Source organism: Ceratosolen solmsi, unplaced genomic scaffold (assembly GCF_000503995.2).
Source record: "Ceratosolen solmsi marchali unplaced genomic scaffold, CerSol_1.0 scaffold27, whole genome shotgun sequence".
Classification (NCBI taxonomy): domain Eukaryota; kingdom Metazoa; phylum Arthropoda; class Insecta; order Hymenoptera; family Agaonidae; genus Ceratosolen; species Ceratosolen solmsi.
Window position 1 is genome coordinate 3,677,996 of NW_011948426.1, and position 22,790 is coordinate 3,700,785.

The window sequence follows — 22,790 nt, forward strand, 5'->3', positions numbered from 1 at the left end:
AAAAATCAAAAAAAGGAAATAAAGCTAATGATTGGGAATTCATTACAAGAAAATGTATGTATTACAGTAGTATAATAATTGTACAGATGATATCGATGAAAGTTAGCTTGTATTTTGTCTGTTTTGAAAGCAAAACGAAGACTTCATCGACATATTGAAGTTTAATACCATGAACTAATAAGGATTTTATAAAGTGTATTTTTTCATAATCTTTCATCGTATATTCATCAAAGGACATCGTATAAATTGCAGGCGAATAAATCTTTATTGTGAAGAATATTTCATAATGGATTAGAATTTAGAACACGACACGTGGATGGGGAAAAGCGTAGTTAACTTTTTAAAAACAATTTTTTTTATTGTCGCTCTTTATACAAGTATAGTATAACATAAAATACTATTTTCATCAACAATAAATAAAAATAGATAGACTAGCTTGTACCAAACCAGTCGCTTCCCATAGCACCGAAAAATGCAGCCGCTCCAGATTTTATCGTAGAACCCGTCGAATCAGTACGGGTGTGCTCTTTACTGCTTTGCTTCTTTTTCTGCTGTAATAACAAACGAAAAATGATGTATTCCAAATTCTTACACAAAATTGACTTGGTATTAATTATATTAGATCGTACACAAATTAAATGGAAAAATTGTTAAATTAATCGAGATTATAATTTATCAACTTTATTTACAATCACAACTCAAAATAGCTACAATTACATGCATTTTGAGCAATCCGATCAAGTCACACCATTCCTTACCGTATTCCTACATACCCAACATCTAAAATGAAGTAAAAAATAGGCCCATCTAATTATAAAAAATATACCTTGTTGAATGATGTTGTAACGATGTGTGCAGATATAAATTATTTATCTCGCGGTGAAAGATTAGATGATAAATGACTGGAAATTATTACCTGTGCTTTGTCTGGAAGTGGTGGTGCAACAGTTGGTAAATTTTGTACGGGCGCGGTGATGGTCAGAGAGGGGAACCAAGGAGCACCAGTACAAAGTGCAAGTATTCCTGGTGGATCTTTCACGGATTTGGAACCCTCGCTATGTTCGATTCTCGCGCCCAATATTGAATGTAACTGCTCCATATGTGGTACCAGATTTCCAAATATTAACTAGCGCATGAAAATAAATGATTATTGTAATACATTTCGGGTTAGTTAAAATGAATATTACATTGCCTTTGTAACCAACCAATGACCTTTGTACACTTTTCTTCACGTTCGTGTTAATAAATGGCGAGAACACATCGAAATCAAATGGATCAATTTTAGCGATAACGACATTCGAAACTTTATTCGACTCCTCCATAATTGATTTATTATCACGTGGAACCATAAGCAAACTGATATATTTAACATCAAATAGTATTTGTATCGCCTGTTTTTGTCGAATATCTAAATTTGTCGATAGACTATAATAATAATCAAATAATTCTAAAACAATACTATTGATTATTTCATTTAGAACAGTTCTGAAATAATTAAAGAGAGAGAGATAGAGAGAGAGAGAGAGAGAGAGAGAGAGAGAGAGAAATAAAAAATTAGCATTTCATCGATATCAATTAAAAATTATTCTAAACATATTATACATGCGTACTTAGGTATTGTATGGGGTAAAGCTTTGTTTAAATCTCTACAGACTGCGGATAAAAATTTTTGTAAATGGACAGCAGGTTGATAAGGTACTAAAATTTCCGATTCTATTCTTTTGCCTTCTTCAGCCTCTTCTTCAATCATAACCTTCTCCCATTCGAGTATAACTGTATGAATACGTAATTCCTGAATATTTTCTTTAATCAGACTGTTATTTCGATGATGTGATATTGTCCTTTTAAAGCACTTAGCCCAAATAGACCATATCGAAGTACTTTCCTGCTTAAGTCTATCGCAAACTTCTTGCCACTTTATATTCGTCAATGTAAATCCTGTTGATCTAGAAATTGTGAAGCATTCCTTAAAATTCGGGCATAATATGGATATTGCTTGGAGTAATCTCGCAAGTACAATAGCATTGACATCTTGTTGTCCACATTTTGGATTTTCGACTGTCAATTCCTCTTTCGCATAAGCAACGAAGTCTTCGATGACTATTCTACTTTCTGCCTGTAAATATTCTTGAACAAGGCTACGGTCAGAAAATTTAAGTGAATTCAAATAAATATCAGCCTCCAACAAATCATCTTTTACACCATTCCTTTGTTCCAATTCATACAAATATTGCTTCAAATGCGATAACATTTCAGAGAGATTATTCTCAAAATTTTCACATAATTTAAGTATGTTAGGTGATAAACCTCTAACTTTCATAAGTAAGGGACGTTTATTATCAGAAGATCCACTTTCTGTTAATCTCTGTGGAATGTCTGAATCTGTATCGTTCCATAAAAACCATCTTAAGTCATTTTCAGGAAACTGAAATGTGTCAACTATCACTTTATTAAGGAATTCTGTAATATCGATCTTAAAGTTATTGAAACAAACGGCTAGATTATTCTTTAAGATGCCTGTTGAAATAAAGGGAAAAAAAGTTTTATTGTAATGTTAGAAAAAATAATGTATTGCATCTCGGTGAGTATATTTTTAAATTATAAAAATATTATATACCTTTTACTCTTTCCGTTAATAATGGCTGAAAGAATTTGGACCAAAAATTAACACTCGGTAATGAATATAATTCCCAAATATAGTCCCAATTTTCAGGAACTGCGACAGCCAGACACTCTTCTCGAACATTATGTATGCCTTTGATAGATGTCACTAAATTTAATAATCTTGTTATTTCTGTTATTATTAATTGCTCGACCCATTTAAACCATGCGTCGATACTTTCTTGTATACTAGTTAATGGAAGCTTTTCCAACTTAAATTCCACAAATGGTTTATGATTTTTCGCAACTAAAGGAAGATATTTATTAATCATTTCCTCGCCTAGATCAAATTCAGATAACAGAAATATTGCGTCTCTATGATTAATATCACTTATATGCTTAGAAACAAGTCCGTCTTCATTATCTTCATACTCTGTACAAATACAATGTATATAAAATATGTATGATTGCACAATTATTATTATTATATGAAATACATATGAAAGAAATGTGAACTATGTATATGTGCGATTTAAAAATTTTAAATTACTATTCATTCATTTCTTTTTGTAATACTCACTTATAAAGCAATTACTTATAAGAGGAATAGTTTTTATTAAAATATTTAAACATAATTTTATATTGTTCTTAACGGTAAGATCAGTTTCGGAAAGAGCAATTGATTTTATTGCCTGACTCCTAAATGATATCAGTCTACTCAATAAGTCAGATGAATTTAATCCATCAAGTAATACTAGAGCTGCTAGACAATTTGCAGCGACCTAAGGATTATGTAAATAAATGATAAATTCACTGTTATTCATCAGCAATTATAAGCGATCGTTATAACTTTACCTCTTCCGACAGCTCGATAGACTGCAGAGTCTCTTCGCAAAAATTCATTATTAAACTTTTAAATTGGTTAATGATACCCCATTGTTTTGAAACAATAGGATATTTATTCGACAGATTAGAATCTCCAACTTCAAAAGTTAAACTATAATTAATATGTTGAGCCAATAAAAATAGTTGTGAAGCTAATAAAAAATTTCTTGTATCAATCGATGACCAAATTTGTTCTGGAATATCCATCAAAATCTTTATTAACATAACTACTGAGTCAGAAATGCAACTGGGTTCTCTGCAAAAATTGGACACAATTTATAATAAATAGCACTGCAAAGTATTTGAAAATCATTAGATATGCAAGTACTTCTCCACATTTATTTGCTCAATTTCCATTTTAAATCCCATAAGGTACTTTTGCTGCAAATCATGACACGTCTTCTCAATACTTATTATTCTCTCGACAATTGACTCCGATGTTTGTTTCATTTCAGCTATAGAATCGGCAGCTTGGATCAGATCACGATACCGCTCTCTTAAATTTAATACATTTAATAAAGAACAAAGTCATTGGTATCGTAGTACTGGAAGAAGAAAAAATTATAAATCACTCATATAAATAAATCTTACCCGACTAACGTTCGTAATTCAATTTTCTTTCTTTCGCTCTCATTTTGAATTTGCTTCTGTATTAATTCGATATCTTTAATTGTATATTGTTCGAACAATTGTTTAATATCGAGATCGAGAAATTTATCCGCGGACATTATTTGTTTTTGTTGATACGCCGATTTATATTTGACATCATAAATGATACCGAATTACGAAGCGGCAACTTAGGTTAGAAACACCCTGTAGCGAGTAATCGTACGTCGACTGCTTTGCTTACGTTTACGTATTTGTTATTTTATCGCAAGATGTCGCTCAGTGGCATATGAAAAATCTCGAATAAAGGATTAAATAAAAAGATTTTTAACATTCATTTTGAAATGCAAAATATGCATTAATTTTCTTTATGCAAGCTTATTTTGTTTAATTTATTATAATAATTGTATTATTTAAAGTAATGAATAAGATTTACTTGCATGATTCGATCTCATTCTCAAATGTTTGTCGTTTAATCGTTGTACGATTTTCCACGTAGCTATGCATTTATCGCAATTCAATATGTCTGTAATACATTTGTAACTAAAAGTTAAATTGAACGATTATTTACGATTACGAATTGTGCATTGTATTGCATGAGAAAAATCTTCGTTTTATGATTATTAGGGATAATGCCAGCATTTGCATTTCTCAAAATACCATTAGCGTAAATCATTTATAAAATTATGTTAATTCGAGGCCTGGCCGTGCTAGAAGTTTTCTGTTTAGATAATCCGCATTTATTCATTCAACAGAGAACGGTTCAGGGAACTAAAAATTTCAATTATGTAAGCAGAAATTTTATACGCATACTAACAACAACAACAACAACAACAATAATAATAAACTATTTTATAAATTCTCTAAACAGGAATTATTGTACGGTAACTTTAACCGCACAAAAACATAATTAAACATAATTAAAAATGCTGCTGTGTGCAAAATATTACAACTATCAATATATTTTACTGTCCTCAAATAAACCCTAATTGTAAAAACATCTTTAAAAATAAAAAACAATAAGTAAATAAAAAAAAATCTACATATATCGTGCTCCTCGTACTACGCATATGCATCATTTGTAAATTAGATTATACATTTAAATAACTTTATCCAGTGACAGATTATCAAATAGTTTTGCATATCAACGATAAATCTGCATAAAATACACTCACGTAGGCTCTACTATTAATAGTCCGAACTTTTTTATGTAAGCCAATAGTTATAAAAAATTTTAAAGCAACGATGTATGTTGTAAATAATACCTGTAAATTTCTATCAATAAGATTTACCCTCGAAGCATCTAACAACATAATTCGCGATAGATGATTTGCTTACGTCCAGGAAAATAATCATGAAATTATGCAAGCATCGAGAACTACGATAATCTTAGCATGCGAACTTAGCATGTAGAATTGATGATAATGTAAGCCATGCGCGCTTACATGAAATTACAAAAAGTATCGTCCCGATAAAATAGAATTTCATCGGTATGCGAAAAATCAATCGGCCATGCACAGGTTAACGAATGCCTCGTAATGGTAAAAGTTGTGCGAGTCCGCGCGAGACGACTCGAGATAAATTATGTAATCCCCCTCGGCGACGAAGGGAACCTCGAGGAAGCTGCACGACCGAACTCCGGACTCCAAATCGACCACCGCAGTATACTCGATGCGTTGGTACGTAATGCGTATAGAAGCAGCAGAGGCGACCGGTGGCGCCACTCAGTGCCTGCGTGTCAAAGACTAGAACTGAACCGTGGCGCTGCGGACGTTCCGTAGTGCGAGGGGCGTAAGGGGGGAGCAGACCAAGTACTCATCGGGTCGAGTAAAGAGCTGCCTTAGCCAGTGAAGCAGAGCCCGAAAGGCGCGAGTGTATTAGGAATAGTTGTTGTCGTCGTCTCCGTCGTCCATCTCGTCGTTGACTTTGTTGTCGTCGTCGTCGTCGTCGTCGTCGTCGTCGTCGTCGTCGTCGTCGTCGTCGTCGTCGTCGTCGTCGTCGTCGTCGTCGTCGTCGTCGTCGTCGTCGTCGTCGTCGTCGTCGTCGTCGTCGTCGTCGTCGTCGTCGTCGTCGTCGTCGTCGTCGTCGTCTTCGTCGTCGTCTTCGTCGTCGTCGTCGCCGTAGTCGTCGTCGTAGACGTCGCTTCTGTGCCGAGTGTCCGTTACAGCCGCGTCAACGGTCGCCAGGCGACGAGACAGCCGCTGTATCGCGTAGACGAGCATCACCGAGAGAACATCCCTTAAGACTGGGTCGCCGATGCGCAGCTGCGACGCTTACTGCGGAGTGCTGGCCAACTGCGGGGCACAGAGCCGAGGACGGATCCGCGCCCCTAGGTAGCGACTGCTGCGCAGCCTCATTGGCAGCGCCGAGGGCTCGCGCTCGGCCATGAACGCGACCGTCACGGCGATGGTCGGTAACGCCGGGAACAACGGGAGGCTCGGGCCCATCGTCGCCGCGGCTGCTACCCAGCAACCGACGTCCGACATAGGAGCGACAGCAGCGGCGGCGACGAAGCAGCCCAAATCGGTCCAAGGTCCGCGCTGCGTCACCATCTACAAGACCGAAACCGGCTTCGGATTCAACGTGCGCGGCCAGGTGAGCGAGGGCGGCCAGCTCCGAAGTATCAACGGCGAGCTCTACGCGCCCCTCCAACACGTCAGCGCCGTTCTGCCCCACGGGGCCGCGGAGAAGGCCGGCGTACGCAAGGGCGACCGCATCCTGGAGGTGTGAGTACTCGCGCCCTTTACTATTCTCCCTTCGGCCCCGAATCTTCCAGAACGCGCTCGTTTATACTCTTACTGCTTCTCTTCGTTCTTCATCTCCTTCTCCCCCCCCCTCACCTCCTCCTCCTCCTTCATCACCGCTACCGCCACTACCATCATTGCCACTGTCACTATCGTCCGGTCTCGAGGGAGCTGTCAAGCAAGCCATCAGCTGTCAGTGACCGACGAGGTCGCCTTGACGGCTATCGGGAACTACATCGATCACGTGGCCCTAATCTTCTTCCCCTCGAGACAAATGAACCGCGAACAGGTAAAGTGTAGAACGCGAACTCGGCGGGATATACATCTAGACTTTTTATCCCCCCCCCCAACCACTCTTTATCATTCTCTCTCTCTCTCTCTCTCTCTCTATATATATATATATATATATATATCTATCTATCTCTGATAATCCGTCTCACTTAGTCTCACTCTTTGTTACTCCTGTCGTAGAAACAGGACGGCGCGCGCGCGCACTCCTTTCGAACGGGAAACAAAATCTTTGCATCATTGACGTTATCGTCGTCGTAATCGACGTCGTTGTTGCGGTTGTTTGAATCGGTATAACGATGCGATCCAACGCACTGGCACTGGGTTGCGAGGACAGGAGGTCCACGTTTACAAAGGTAACGCCATGGATGGATCGATAAACCGCGTAGAGCACGTGTAGTGGCTTGGACGGTCGCGGCCATTTGCGTTGCGCATCCCCCGCTCGAATATCGCGGAATATTCGTCGGTGCTCCCGGCTGCTGCTGTTGCTCCTCCTCTCGTTCACTCTCCGCGCGTATCTCTTATCGGGGGCGACGACAACGACGACGACGACGACGACGACGACGACGACGACGACGACGACGACGACGTCGTTATAGCCAACGATATTGCGCGCGACTTTATTGGCCTTCAAGCCGAGACGATTAATTGAGATGGAAGAAACGCAAGACGCTCGAGTCCGGTCGTGACGCCGACTCACAATTTTTTCAACATTTTTATGCAGTTAATGATGCATATAAATTGAACCTTTTGCGAATACAAGATTATCCGCTCGGCATCGTTGTTGCACGCGACAGAGCGACGCTACTGTTTTGATAAAGCGATTTGGGGGATTCGTTTGAGCCGTCCTCGGTTTCCGGGCAGATCCACTGCGAGTATGTTTTAAGCATTAATTTGGTTAAAAGGTGAGAGCGGTGTCAACGTTAATAATATATGCTCGATCGCTAATATTGATAATGTTTCTTTGACCAGTTGAGCCAGACATTTCAAGGAATTAATTTACTCGACAAACCTCTACTTAATGTCAAATTCAATCTTTATTAAAGATTTGTTGGCATTAATGACTGAGCAATAATCGTACCTTTCAATTTCTATGACACACGGTTTAAACAATTTTATTAGTAGTCGTATTAGTAGTAGTAGTAGTAATAGTAATTAATAATGATAGTAATATATTATAAATGTTTTTATAAAATGAATGATTTTACATGCCCATAATGCTCATTGGAAAATTAAAAGAAACTAAATGAAAAGAAAACACGCTTGTACCGAAAATATTATTGTATATTGTTTACTAAGAATTTAAGTATTTCAAATAAATATCCAGCCGATTATTTCCATGACTAACTTCATATATTTGAAAGAAAATTTTTAAATTTTAATCGTACCTGTCAGTATATTATATATATATATATATATATATATATATATATTTCAACGAGTCATTGTAAGAAAACTTTTTATATAACATAAAGTATCGAAAAATCATAACAAAAAAAAAAAAAATTCCGTAATTTACATTAACTTTATTAACATAATTGCACGTTGAAATAATATGTACCTTTGTTATAAACAAAATCTACATATACACATCATTTATTTGTAATGAAATAAAATTTATTTTAACTCTTCTAATATATCTATATAAAATTTAAATTGTAAAGAATTCTTTGATAATACATAAAAGAAAAACGGTTAAAGTAAATTGAATAAATCAATAATTGTATTTGCTTTTTGTATAATATTATTATTTTATAACCAAAAACAATTCACTTTTTAACAAGTATAATTTGTAAATGAATTCATGTAAATATTAACGTATTATAGAAAATTCAATCATCAAAGGCAAAAATTTTATTATTCATTTTGATAATAAAAATTATTCAGTTATTTTAAATAATAAAACGACTAGGAAAGATATGTATTGGAATATAAATAAATATTTTTATAATTAATAATTGTAGAAAGTTTGGATTTAAATCGGGGAAATGGTGCTTAATTGTGCTCTGTACTAACCAAAAAATACTGATTTTTATTGTTACCATTATATTTTTATTACATCGAATGTTTCTTGATTATTTCTATGAACTATTTGTTAAATTTTTTAATATTTTCATTCTATATAATATTTATAAAAATAAATATTTTCCTTTTGAGTCATCTATATTATCATTACTAACTTCCTAATAACTTCATTGTATTTTCTCAACAAATGTTCATTATTGTTCACAAATACATATGAACAAACATTATCACGTGATATTTTATCAATACAAAATATTTAACGCTTATTTCAAGCTTCATATTTGCAAAACTTAATAAGATTAATGGTATAAAGAATGTTATTTAGTCATTTTTAAATTACTTACTCATATCAAATTATTTCAATTGATTAAATTCAATTACTAGTGGAATTAAATTTCTATCCTATCCTTTTCTTTTACGTTCAATACAATTGACGTGAAACAAGCGAAAATTATCTTAAATTCTTGAAAATATGTCCACCGTAATGTTAATATTTATAAAAATTGTTGTATAGTCGACGACGGTCATTGATTATTTACTAGGCATTTTCAAAAAATCAATTATAATGTTCATTTTCAGAATTTTCATTCTTGTTTCATATATTTCACATATACGATTTGTAAATTCTATTTAGCTCAACATTTTCTCAGCATTGCTACTACAGTATTATACACAAAATAATATAAAACTATTTATCCTGACGTATTTGTTTAGATATAACAATGAAATAATTAACGCCAGATGTGTCTAATTGTTCGCCTTTAATATAACCCACTTTAGTGCTGGTACAATGTACTTGATATTTTTATATTATTTACTACGCACAACTACGATAAGAAAACGTCTGACAATTGGAACGAATGATTCTAATATTATAATTTTATAAGAGTTATTAAACTATTATATAATAATTGTAATACGTACTATTGAATAATGCTATCAACGCTAAATTTCTTTCTAAAAACCTTTTGAAATAAATAAATAAATAAATAAATATATATATATATATATATATATATATATATATTAATAACTATAAGTAGCAAATAAAATCGATTTATATTCTTTTCATAATTTAGATTTAACATAATTTTATTTTTAATTACATCGTTCAGGCGATTCTTAACTTACAAAGACCTCCATCCATAAGGCTTCTCAAAGTAAATTTAAATGCATACTTAAGCCAATGTTGCCTTGCGATAGATTCTCCTGTCGGTCAAAGTTACAAAAGACGTGCTATCATGACCAATAATAATAACAGCTAATATTAATGATAATCTGTCAAAGTAGCTGCCGAATATTTATACGATATTCTCATATTTTATTAATGGTGAATAATTAACGAAAATATCATTGACTAATAAGCACAAGCGGAAGATTAAAAAAAAAAAAAAAAAAAGTTCAATCGATAATTGCATCATAACCATTTGAATCCTACAGTTCTTTATTTTATGACCAATATTGCACTTGTATAATAAAGATTGTGTTATTACTTCATTTGTGAATATGCTACGCAGAGATTCCATTTTTATTTATCAATTACTAGATCTACGCTAAAAAAATACTATTAAATTTACGAAATTAATTATGAGTTTAATCATGTGCATGACCTTACCGTATTTTTAAAATTTATTCAATAAGCTATTAAGATACAAAAATTCATTCGTAATTATTTATTATTAACTATTGCTATATATTATTATAAATTAACTATATATAACATATAAACAATTGCATTATATAAGCAGAATTAAAAATTAATCAATAAAGTACTATGAATATAAATTTTTTCAAAACAGCGTAAATTTAATATGTCATAGTTATGTTCATATACTAGAAAGCTCGATAATTTGATGGAATAACAAAAAATAAGCCAAAACATATTCTTATAATCATGAATTGCAAGAAAACTCGAAACTTGACTTTTTATGCATGAACGTTTGTAGAATTTATATTAAAAAAAAAAAAAAATCACATTCCATCTTTTATTAATATACTACATTATATATACATAAAACTGAGATTTTTTTATCCGAGTTGATGTAAAACAGTTTTTCTTATGATATTTAATATTTGTATTGGTATTTGTTTTTTAACTTCATTCCAAATAACATAATATATAATTGTTATGAAATTGACACAATTTGCTTAATTAAATAAACGAGTGTGTGAAGAATATCCAAAAATATTTCAAATTTGATATTTGATATTCGCCTTAGTGTCCGATAGTTGAGCTTAAAAATATTTGCTTACGATAAAGCAAATTAAAAAGAAAATTGTACTAATGCAATACTTAATTACGCGATGCTGTCGAATTATTTTGAATAGTTAGTAGTCGATAATCTTATACGATGAAGTTTAATTTAATTATTAATGTTTAAAAATTAAAATTAACTTCTCTTATCTTTCCACCCATTTTTTTTTTTTGTTTTTTTTTCTTTTTCTTTTGTGGATTATGACTTTGTCAATAACAATATACTTTGTAGTTTAATATTTAAGGTATCGACAACATTAGTATTTGTTTGGAAAAAGTTTTAGTTTCTTGCACTTTTAATATCTTAACTATTTTATTCCGTACTATTACATAAGCGAATTTTCAAACTTCACCGAAACTTTATTTTTAAATTAATTTTTTAATCGATTATAATGGTATATCATTGATTTTACAGTGCATTATTTTTCTACGCAGTTTACGTAGCAAAGAATTTTATTATTATCATTGTTTGAGCCATAAATTGCATGTAGATTGCTTGTGCACTCACTACGTACTACTTGTGTTAAATGTACGTAAACGAGCGATGCGAAACAAATAATATAATAAATATTTTTTATGCTTGGCGAATGGGGGAGATTTTTTAATTTTATGATTATCAAAATTTGCTTCAGTAAGTGTTTAAAAATGCACATTAATAAAACTAAAGGATCGTCGTCATTAAAAGCAAAATTATTCAGGATATCATTCGACACCGGATTAAATTGAAGCAAATTGCGCAGTGGCTTAGTAGCCAATTGTAGTGTCGCTCATGAAAGATTCACCTTAAGAATTAACCGGAAGTGTATTTCCTGAATTCGATGTCAGAAGCAGAGCTAAAAAGGAATTCAAGGAAATTTTGGAACTATTGCTCTTCCCGGCATATCCCTTCTGCATTCATTTGCTTGGCTGAAGGGGCCAGCGAGACGCGAAGCGGTTAAAGTTGTTATCCTCGATTCCTCTTCATATTGTCTTTCGCTGCACTTTGTAGCGCATCGCTAGGACAAAGAGATACCGCTCGGCCGTTATCGCTCTCTCTCTCTCTCTCTCTCTCTCTCACTCACTCTCTCGTTTGCGGATCTTCGCGCTACTCAACTTCACCACCCTACTCGTTGCCTTTCCTGGATATCCAAGTATATATTAACATCTTATATCTCTACAATTACGGACGTGCCTCTGTATATGTTGTCTTTTCTCATTCACGCTTACAGTATATATTGTATTGTTCTCGGATTATTGTCTATTCTACAATGCGACGCGTATTTGCGTGTATACGTTTATTTTAATTAGATGTTACTTTATAATAAGTATTTAATTTAACTGGAATTCATATTTTTATATTTGAATCGTTACTTTTAGCTGAAGTATAGTGACAAATTTCAAATTACTTGCTCAATTATTTGTCTAATTGCCAAGATCCGTTACCGTAAAATCAATTACGATTATTTCATAGTTAATAGCTGTAAAAATTTCGTTGCATTGTGTTGGCACTTTCACATTGCCTATTTAAAAATCTTGCACTATTTTTTTCTTCTTTTATTTATGATCTTAGGAATTTATGTAAAACCTTATAATACGGGAGTGAAAATTTTGTTAAAATGTATGATCTCGTCTGTAATAATGAAAATAAAAAAAAAGTTGCAATCTACTAATCTTTAAAAAAATATTACTTTTTGTTAATAAATTTTTATCGTAGTTCAAAAAAATTATCATCTACTTCAGAATGTGTGAGTTAACGTTTTCTCGCAAATTAAATTCAATGACAATAGCCGAGTTTATTTATGTAGAAGATAAATCACGACTAAAAGATCGGATGAAACAACAATAGTAAAATAATAAAAATAGTAAAATAATAGTAAAATAGTAAAATAGTAAAATAGAATAATAGTAAAATAGTAAAAATAATAAAATAACAAAGCCCTAAATGAATAAATCTCAGCTGTAGGGATCATAATTTCAGATGTCGATAATGTTGCAATTTCAGGAGATTATACTTTTGAAATTTGATAAAAATCTGCAGAGCTGCGAATCTTGTAAACAAAAATTGAAGTGCCTCATCTTAGATGATGTTGGCATCCTTCCAATCAATAAATTTCAATATTTTTTAACTAGTTTATACAATGAAACTCAATGATATCGTGATTGCATTATTATTTTTATTATAATCCATTTTTAAGGTTTTTCATACATATATACATGGATACAGTTAATGAGAATATTAATACTAACCGATTAAAAAATTATCAGTTAAAATATGAAATATAGTAATAATATTGTAATTTTAAAGTAAAGATGTCGCTAGTACAAAAAGATTGGATAAATGAGCTTCGAGGATGATTATCGGGGCGATTTTCTTTTTAGGTACGTTATCTTCAGAGACAAATATGAAAATTGAGTTCATAAAATTGAATATTATTGTAAATTTATCCTCATATTTATGCTTGATGATTTTTTACATCTATTTCTGCCCTCATCAAAGGAACAGTAATTTTAGTATAAAAAAAATCAAAGAATCATTTTCTTATTAATTTCAATATAGTTGGTGAAATATTTATATATACGGCACAGAAGTACATCTGCTGCAAAGGATTGTGCTGTAGTTATTTCGATTCGGCGGCAACTTGTGTGTAAAATAAATGTTATCCGTACCAAAAAAGAACGGTGCAACCACATTTATTTATGAGGAGAGTTCTGAAAATCTTTTAGAATCGGTATGTTCATAGAATCAATCGGTTCAATTGTTGTTTTAGCAATGAACCTGCTGCCTCGGTAAGACTTAGAAGATACAAAGTTGTAATGTCTTTTCGCCATACAAGAGAAGTCAACGAGAAATAAGAAGTTAAGTCGATTATTAGTTTTTCAGAAGCTATTACAGATAAGTTCAAGTTATTGCAAATGGGAGAAAAATTAATATTACTTTTTAAGCGTAGAAAACTTCATTTTGCTTCTAAAAGATGGTTCTTTTACTTTTTTTTTTTTTTTTTTTTTTTTTTTTTTTGACTTATAAAAAAGCCATACATATCAATATTACACTACAACTCAAAATTTAGTACAAGAATTCCTTGCACGTTAATACATTAAAGACCTCAAATATTAAAAAGTCAGTAGATGTCATTGCATAGCCCTGAGGTGGTAAATGTCTTACTAATGTATTTATAGTTGTTTTCATGCGTATAAATAGTTTTGTGATAATAGAAGCAAAAACAAAAATTTATAGGATAATATTTATATATATATATATATATATATATATTTGCATAAGCTCTTTGTTTTTTTTATTCACAAGCTCCAGCTCCATTATATATGATGAATTCTATATCACAGATAATAATTCTTATCTTATCGAGAGAAAAAAATGAGTGACCGTCTTCGTATAATGCACCCATCTGGTCAGAATGATTAGAAATATATATTGTGAGCAACAGCGATATGTACATACTATTTTTCGTAACTATTGATCAAATCATGAATATTATACATCAGACACGAGACACTATTCGATATGTCATTCACAATTATATTTCTGCAATGAAATGAAAAGTTATCTATATCTAATGCCATTACACAATTTCAATATTTGTATCAATTATCAGCTGTCCATACCCAACTATTGAAACCATTTATTTATACCGAAGAAGATAAAGTAATATGTATTATGGATAAAAGTTTAACCGATAAAGGTAAGAATTCGAAAACCCAAGGGTTGGTTTATAGAGATTTTCATTTTATTCATGGCAAATACCATATAAAACATCTTGAATACTATTTAAGATCTGGTATTTGTTGTTATGAAATAATGTATGGTAATCATAAGATTATTTCTTATAAAACTTATTAAATTATTAATAATTAAGGACAGCCTAATCCTATGTGCATAGAAAATTTTCAGCTTTTGTATATGTAATATTAATTCGATTAACATTATTAGTAATAAGATATCGGTTAGGGTATAAAAGTTGAGAAATTTCTAATTATTTGAGCACAAAAATAATATTTTAAATTAGGATTTATGAGAGATATGAGAATTGTTGAAAGTGAATTATTTTATTCTCTTACAGTGTGTTAGTTATCTGTATTATCTAGGTAGCAATAAATTCTCAACGTTTCAACAATTATTATTGAAATTATTAAATTATAATTACAATTTAATTCTTCTTAGATTATTATTTTTTTATTCGTAGCTAATTTATTTTTATTGAAAATATATTGAACTGTGAGGTAACGTATTTCAACGAATGAAGGATGCCTATATCTTAGTATGACTGATGATTTTGCCTATAAAAGAAAAATATGGCACCTACAAAACCAAATTGTTGATAAATTAAATTACCTAAAATATTTACACAAATAGCGAAGTAAATATAGGCATTTTACAATAATATACTGAAACGTAATTTTTTTTCATTTTTTTTAAATAGTAAAATCAAATAAAATAATTGTAACATAATAGATCAAATCGTGCTTTAATATAAATAAAATTTTAACAAAAAATTATAAAAACAATAATGGATCATAAACATTTGATCAAACTAACGTGAATTAATTAGACATTTATAATTGTTTTTATTCAGGATTTCATGGATTTACATTAATATACTTTGTTTTTATTTTTTTGTTTAAACTATTTTTCAATATTTTCTTTATATACGCATGTAATGTGTTTGCGAGCGCGTCTCATTTATTTGAATTATCAAGATTAGATCCTAATTTAAATTTCAATTTATTTATTAAGTATTAATCTCACTATGTGCTTCAGGATAAAGCACTAAATGACTCCTACTGTCGTAATATTTTAGATCATTAAGAAATTAATTTTAGTCTTATTCTAATAAAAATCGAAGGTTAAATATTAATTAAAATGTATACGTTTCACAATATAATGGTATGTTGAAGAGAACTATCTCCTAGTATTTTTTTTAATTTACAATTTATATAGTTTAAAATTATTAGTAAATTGATATTTCATTTGTATTATTTTCTTCGAGTTATTATTGGTATTATTAATATTTGCATGCGTTTCTTATAAAAATATCTTATAATGATTATGATTTGAAATATTAAACCTTTGCTTAAAGTTTGTAAACATAAAAGCAACATCCAAATTAAAAGTTATTTTATAATTTTTATACAAATTAAAAATTCATCTACGCATCGTAATTCCTTTATTGGTTGAGAAACGACTGCTCATTGCAAGGAAAAATCTCATTATGTTGATAAAACATATCAATAATATTACTCGTATCGTAAAAGAAAGTATAGAATCTTTTATAGATATTCATAATTGCAAAAATCTTTCCACAATTGCGTAAACTTCTGCCTCTTATCAAATAAGATAGATGGCCTAGTCTCGATTTCCTCAAGTGTTCAAGTAGCATAAAGACCGTGACAGTCCCACGTATCACTTCAGTTTCAATCGTTGTGGCACAAAAGTCTTCCAACATATTTTAGCAAGATGCTAATTTTGCTTCGAAAATAAATCGTTCCGAAATCGTAGTTCACGATATATGGAGAGTGAGTGAGAGAGTGAGTGAGAGAGAGAGAGTGAGAGAGAGAGAGAGAGAGAGAGAGAGAGAGAAAGAACGACGCGATTCCGGCCAATCGACAGATAGTACCTTTCACTTGTGAAATCTAAAACGTGAAAGACATTAAGGTGTGGCGGTAGGGGGAAGGGGGTGGAGCGAGAAACAAGCGTCACTTCACTTTCATTCTTCGTCAAAGATTCTCACGCTTTATTTTCATCAAACTTTTTCCAATTTTTATAAGGCTTAAAACGTTCGGGGGGAAATTCCCATCGAACGCCAGACTCTATACCACCGAGGATAATGTAGCCGCATTCTAATCGTTATCAGTGATAGGTCCACGATTTATTGAACATATGTGAAGTGTTTTACATGTCGATGAAATATCAAAATCGTTAAATTCTTCATGATCGACGCACCCGCCTCACATGCCTGATATTTTTCTTCGATACGATTTGTGTTGTGTTTATGTATAAACGTATATATATATATATATATATAAAAGCCGTTAAAATAAAATTTATTATAAAAACAAAGGAAGGCAAACTCTGCTGATCGAAAATGCTGACTTATTATATGACTGCGGTGCAATCCGATTTTTTCGGTAACGACAACTGCCGAAAATTGGGACTGAGGCCAGCGATTAAGAAGTCTGCAATCGAGTACATTTACACGTACCCCTTTGATAAAATCAAACCAATCATTCTATAAATCTAAATTTTTTTTCTCCGTCCATAGGAACAATGTAAATGTCGAAGGAGCGACTCACAAACAGGTAGTGGACCTTATAAAGTCAGGCGGTGACGTATTGACTCTTACTGTGATCTCAGTGACACCTCAAGAAGCTGAAAGACTGGAACCCTGCGAAGACCTAAGGTAATTTACATTCCCATTATTTCATTTAGCTTACATACTTGAATATGAACAAAAGCGCATTCATTTGCCTTTGTAGTGAATTTTATCCATTCGTCAACAATTAAAATAATATGATAAGCAGACAAACGGCACTCATTGATTTCTCGAGCTTCGTTAATCAAATTACAAGGAGAGAGGAGAGAGGAGAGAGAGAGAGAGAGAGAGAGAGAGAGAGCGTAACTAAATGCACGCACACACACACGCACACACGCACACACGCACACACACATATATACATGCGTGCACAAGTGCCGATAAGACCTATTTTCTTTAGATATTATTATTTTTCTTTCCATTTCATCGATTCATACTTTACATACTTAATTATACTATTCATACTTAATTTATGATTTTTAAAAATACATACACTTTACTAAATTTATCAGAGAAATTTCAAAACGAGGCGTATAACTTACCATTAAAAATAGCCTCCCTTTTCGAAAATTTTTATACTAATGAACGTTATAGGATAAATTTTTCGTTGCATATATTACAAATTTCAGCTACTCATCGGTGGATTACAGTGAGAAAAGGTCTTTACCCATCAGTGTTCCGGATTATCATCTACGAGAGAGGAAGCACGAACGCTACGTCGTTTTTAACGTGCACATGGCGGGTCGTCATTTATGTTCTAGACGTTATCGTGAATTCGCCGCACTCCATTTAGCCTTGAAGAAGGAATTTATTGGCTTTAATTTTCCAAAAATACCTGGAAAATGGCCGTTCCAGTGAGTTCTTTTAATTATTTTCTGTTGCACAACGCCAAATTCCAATAGTTCATCTGGCCCATTTGCTTATATGATTAAAATGATTATTATATTGGCGAGTTTTAATAAAATTAAGAGTTAATAATAAACCGTGATTGTACAGAAATAACGCGGAAATCGTTAGAACTATTAAGGAATCGAACTTTTAATGTAATTCATAACTATTGGTATTCTAAAAAGAAGAAAATTATTTTTATAAAATCCGTTCGTCTCCTAATTATAAATATACGTGTATAAGTTCCAATGCAAACGAGATAGAATCAGTTTTCGAATATATTCGACTGGTTGTCAAAAAAATAACGAAATATGCCGCTTATTATGTAACAAGCATTCATTACAAAAGTGTGTAAATTTTATATTTTATGGCATAGAGTTGTAATGTTGTTTTTAACGGTCAATTAAATTTCTTCCACGTGACTGAACGTAATTGCAATGGCTAAAAAACAATTTGAATGTAATCTAAATACAAAAATAAAATTGGAGATTAAAGAAAATGAAGAAATTTTCAACAATCTACATTTTAACGAAAATTAAAGTACATTAAAATGATATACTAATTTTTCATAAAAATCATTAATAATCTACGGAGGTATTTAGTAAACCTGAATTAATAAGCGCTGAATTTCCAGAGCATATATTTGCGCTGCTACTATTTTAAAAAATGTACTACTTTGAATGAATTCCAGACTGAACGAGCAGCAGCTGGATGCAAGACGACGAGGGCTCGAGCAATACTTGGAGAAGGTCTGCGCCGTACGGGTTATCGCTGAAAGCGATGCGATGCAGGAGTTCTTGACCGATAGGCTGGACGAGGATGGCGATCAGGGGCCGGCAGTCGATCTCAAAGTCTTGTTACCCGATCGAGAGGTCGTCACCGTAACCGTACCCAAAGCCGCCTCGGCAAAGGATGTATATGAGGCGGTCTGTTGTCGCGTCGGCCTCGATGCCGAGACTTCAAAGTACTTTTATCTCTTCGAAATCGTCGAATACAATTTCGGTAAGACGGCGTTTAAGCAAATGTCGTAACATTAATACAGTCCCATCCGAACGCGCATTGCAATAATTACATAGATTATTACGCATTAAGCAATCATGGCTATAGCTAACGAGCTGAGTCTATTAAACTGTTTATTAAACAAAAAAGAAACACTTTTATAGTAAACATAAGAATGAGCGCTGTTATCGGGCGAAAGGGAGATTCGAATGTTATACAAATATTTTATTATGCGCTTGTAAAGCATGACAAAGCTGATTTATAAATTATGAACATATATATTGTGCAAATGAATCACTACTTGGCGCCTCCCACAACGAGCTTAGCACGATAAAAGCTGTTTTAATATTATATTAGCGGTCTTTAAACACGAAAGATATGCAAAAGACATACATATTTGTAGAGTATAATATTTTTACTTATTTACAAATAAATGAATCTTTACCGTGTCTCGATAATAAAAGTAAACTTTAAAAATAAATTTGAAAATAATAGCAATAACGCCATTAGAAAAAAAAAAAAAAAAAAAAACTAACGTATGCGAATAGTATTGCCTATTATATCTGTAGGATATTCCAAATTGTTAAACTTTAAGGTAATTATTGATTTTGATAAATTTTTCAAACATTGAGTTTCCTATATTTCATAGCTACGATTCTTCAATTCATAATATTTTAAATTGTATTTAGATCAGTCGTCTTATCGTGTGTGAAAATTCAATTTCTTTTTTTTCTTTTTTTTTCTCACCCACTTGCAGAAAGAAAGTTACAGCCGCAAGAGCACCCACACACATTATATATTCAAAATTATTCGACTGCCAGTGCCACTTGTTTATCGATCCGACGTTGGCTTTTCAATGTTTCGAGGCCTCTTAGCGAGCAAGCGCTAACGTGGATCTTTTGGCAGACCGTCGACGAAGTTAATAGAGGTCATATCACTGCCGGCGAAAGACTATATCAGTTAAAAGCTTTACAAGATGCATCGAGAAAACACGAGGTGCGTATCGATTAATGATTAATGAACAAGCATACGAAGGTCAATATTATCACCATAATCCTTCATTTTTTTAGTACCTACAATTAGCCCAAGAGCTGAGCGGTTATGGTGATATTGTCTTTCCGCATTGCCCTTGCGATTCAAGAAAGGAGGGTCATGTAGTCGCCGCGGTGGGCATGGCGGCTTTTAAATTGCACGCGGCGAAGGAAGACGGTACGCTCGAGTCTCAGGTGGTGGAATTCCAATGGAATACGATTACTCGCTGGGAAATTGATGATGAGGGAATGGCTTTCTGTTTTCAGTATACGCGCACGGATAATCGTCCGCCCCGTTGGCTGAAAGTTTTTACACCCTATGTAAGTACTGATATTTGAAATGTAATTTTTTTAGTCGACGCTAACGACGAAATAAAACTTACGTATATGTTACGTTTAACAATCATTTGCTGATCTAACCATATAACTTAAAAATGCTATTGGCTCATATTAATTTTTATTTTTCAGTACATGTTCCTCTCCGATTGTTTTGACCGGATAATCGATGAGGCAAAATGGGAGGATCCTGAATGACAAAAAGCATAAAATCAATTCGACTTTTGGCATTTTATAAAATTTGCTACGGAGTCTTCAATATACCTAGATAATTTTTAAGTTCCAGATGAATTCACCATCAATTGCAAATAATTGGAATAATTCTATTCAATAGCCATACGATTCTGCGATTATAACATTTTGTATACAGGCTGTAAAGACCGTCCCTCCTGCAAAATAACACTTTAACCGTTTACTTTAACGTTATTTGCTATTTATTAGGATATTGGATGCAAAAATTGCTTTCAAAATGTACAAATTGTAATATCAATTTAGTATGAATGATGAGACATTTTAGAAAAGACATTTAGTAAGTGCTTTTACGTGTCCTCTTTTTCGATAAAACTACTATCTCGACGAATGCAATGAATTAAATTTAACTCATAAACAGTTCATCATAAAAATCATATGTGCCTAGATAATAGAAATCATTTGGCCTACTATTTAATGTCATTTACTGGGTTATCTTCTCATTAGCCTAAATATATCTATATAACTTCTATTAAACATGGAAAAACTTAAGATAAGGCTATTTTATATATATATATCAAGCAAGTATTATTGCGTTTAATATCAGTCACTATTGCACTGCTGTTCAACCATATTAAGATATTGTTTTAATATCATTTCTCTAAATTCGTTACTTCGTTCGAAATAATTGCATATATTCATTAGTCTCATTTTTATCGAAAATCAAGTTTATATGTACATATTTGTATTGCAATGAATTGCAATAAATCGTGCCATAGGAATTAAAGAATAAATAATAAATGGTCGATTTATGTTATCGTATGGTTGAACAGGTTATTAAAATTGTTTGAAGTATTCTGTTAAAATATTTCTTAAAGTATATCGTTTTTTTTTTTTTTTTTTTTTTTTTTTTTTTTTTTACAAAAAACAAAAGGGAAAAAAGGATGAGAAATTGAGTACGATTAAGGGACGTGAAAAATAGTGATCAAATAAGCTTTCATTTATTTTAAGAGTCATAATACTCATTTTCGTTATATAAGTCCTAAATAAATAAAGTTTATATCGTAAAATATTAAAAATCATTTATAAAACATTAATACAGTTAAGGTTTTTATTTTTCCAGCTGTATCGGTTATTTAATAGATGTGTAAATTTTTTAATTTATAGCATTATATTTGCCGTGTCAAACAATGCGTTTTTACATATTGTAAATGTTTTTGAAAAAAGTTGATTTTATTATTAATTGTGCAAATTATTTATACAAATTTTTTTTTTGATACTTTTGTTTTATATAAGTGAGAATTTATTTGTAAAAATTATGAACAAGTTTGTTCTATAACTAGTTAACGCCTAAAATGTCCATTCGAAAATTTTGATTATCGAATTAAAAATTATGATTATTTATATGGAAAATGTATGAAAATTCTTATATGCGCCTGTGAACACATGCCCATATATGATTATCGTCTTTAATGTTTTTAAACTTTATGAAAAGTCCATAGGAAATGTGGAAAAAGTGCGTAAGTGCTTAGTGTATAGTTACATGTTGTAGGTGAAATAGATTCGATTACGATGAAAAATTCTAGATTATTAGATCAATTAAAAGAGTATACAGTGTAAGTGAAACAATATTATTAAC

General features: G+C 32.1%; 2 protein-coding genes across 2 annotated transcripts; one reads left to right on the forward strand and one right to left on the reverse strand.

Moving 5' to 3' along the window:
• Positions 1-229: 229 nt before the first annotated feature.
• Positions 230-5,437, reverse strand: Cog1 (conserved oligomeric Golgi complex subunit 1). The gene is made up of 10 exons (XM_011500793.1): positions 5,358-5,437; positions 4,078-4,390; positions 3,815-3,982; positions 3,457-3,742; positions 3,182-3,383; positions 2,618-3,034; positions 1,611-2,517; positions 1,206-1,485; positions 917-1,126; positions 230-551 (listed from the first exon to the last, which is right to left on the reverse strand). The coding sequence occupies exons 2-10, from the start codon at positions 4,212-4,214 to the stop codon at positions 432-434; spliced, it is 2,727 nt and encodes a 908-aa protein (XP_011499095.1). The 5' UTR covers positions 4,215-4,390; positions 5,358-5,437; the 3' UTR covers positions 230-431.
• Positions 5,438-6,217: 780 nt separating this feature from the next.
• Positions 6,218-21,254, forward strand: Snx27 (sorting nexin 27). Its single transcript, XM_011500794.1, has 7 exons — positions 6,218-6,818; positions 17,658-17,795; positions 18,338-18,562; positions 19,288-19,598; positions 20,353-20,591; positions 20,666-20,947; positions 21,095-21,254. Exons 1-7 carry the CDS (start codon positions 6,478-6,480, stop codon positions 21,158-21,160), a joined length of 1,602 nt encoding a protein of 533 aa, XP_011499096.1. The 5' UTR covers positions 6,218-6,477; the 3' UTR covers positions 21,161-21,254.
• The last annotated feature ends 1,536 nt before the right edge of the window (positions 21,255-22,790 follow it).

Coding starts and splice junctions, on each gene's coding strand:
- Cog1 (XM_011500793.1), bottom strand. CDS start 4,214: ATGTCCGCGGATAAATTTCTCGATCTCGATATTAAACAATTGTTCGAA. Junction 3,743..3,814: donor GAGCAAATAAATGTGGAGAA/GTACTTGCATAT, acceptor CAATTTTTGCAG/AGAACCCAGTTGCATTTCTG. Junction 3,035..3,181: donor TATAAGTAATTGCTTTATAA/GTGAGTATTACA, acceptor GTATTTGTACAG/AGTATGAAGATAATGAAGAC.
- Snx27 (XM_011500794.1), top strand. CDS start 6,478: ATGAACGCGACCGTCACGGCGATGGTCGGTAACGCCGGGAACAACGGG. Junction 17,796..18,337: donor GAACCCTGCGAAGACCTAAG/GTAATTTACATT, acceptor TACAAATTTCAG/CTACTCATCGGTGGATTACA. Junction 18,563..19,287: donor CCTGGAAAATGGCCGTTCCA/GTGAGTTCTTTT, acceptor AATGAATTCCAG/ACTGAACGAGCAGCAGCTGG.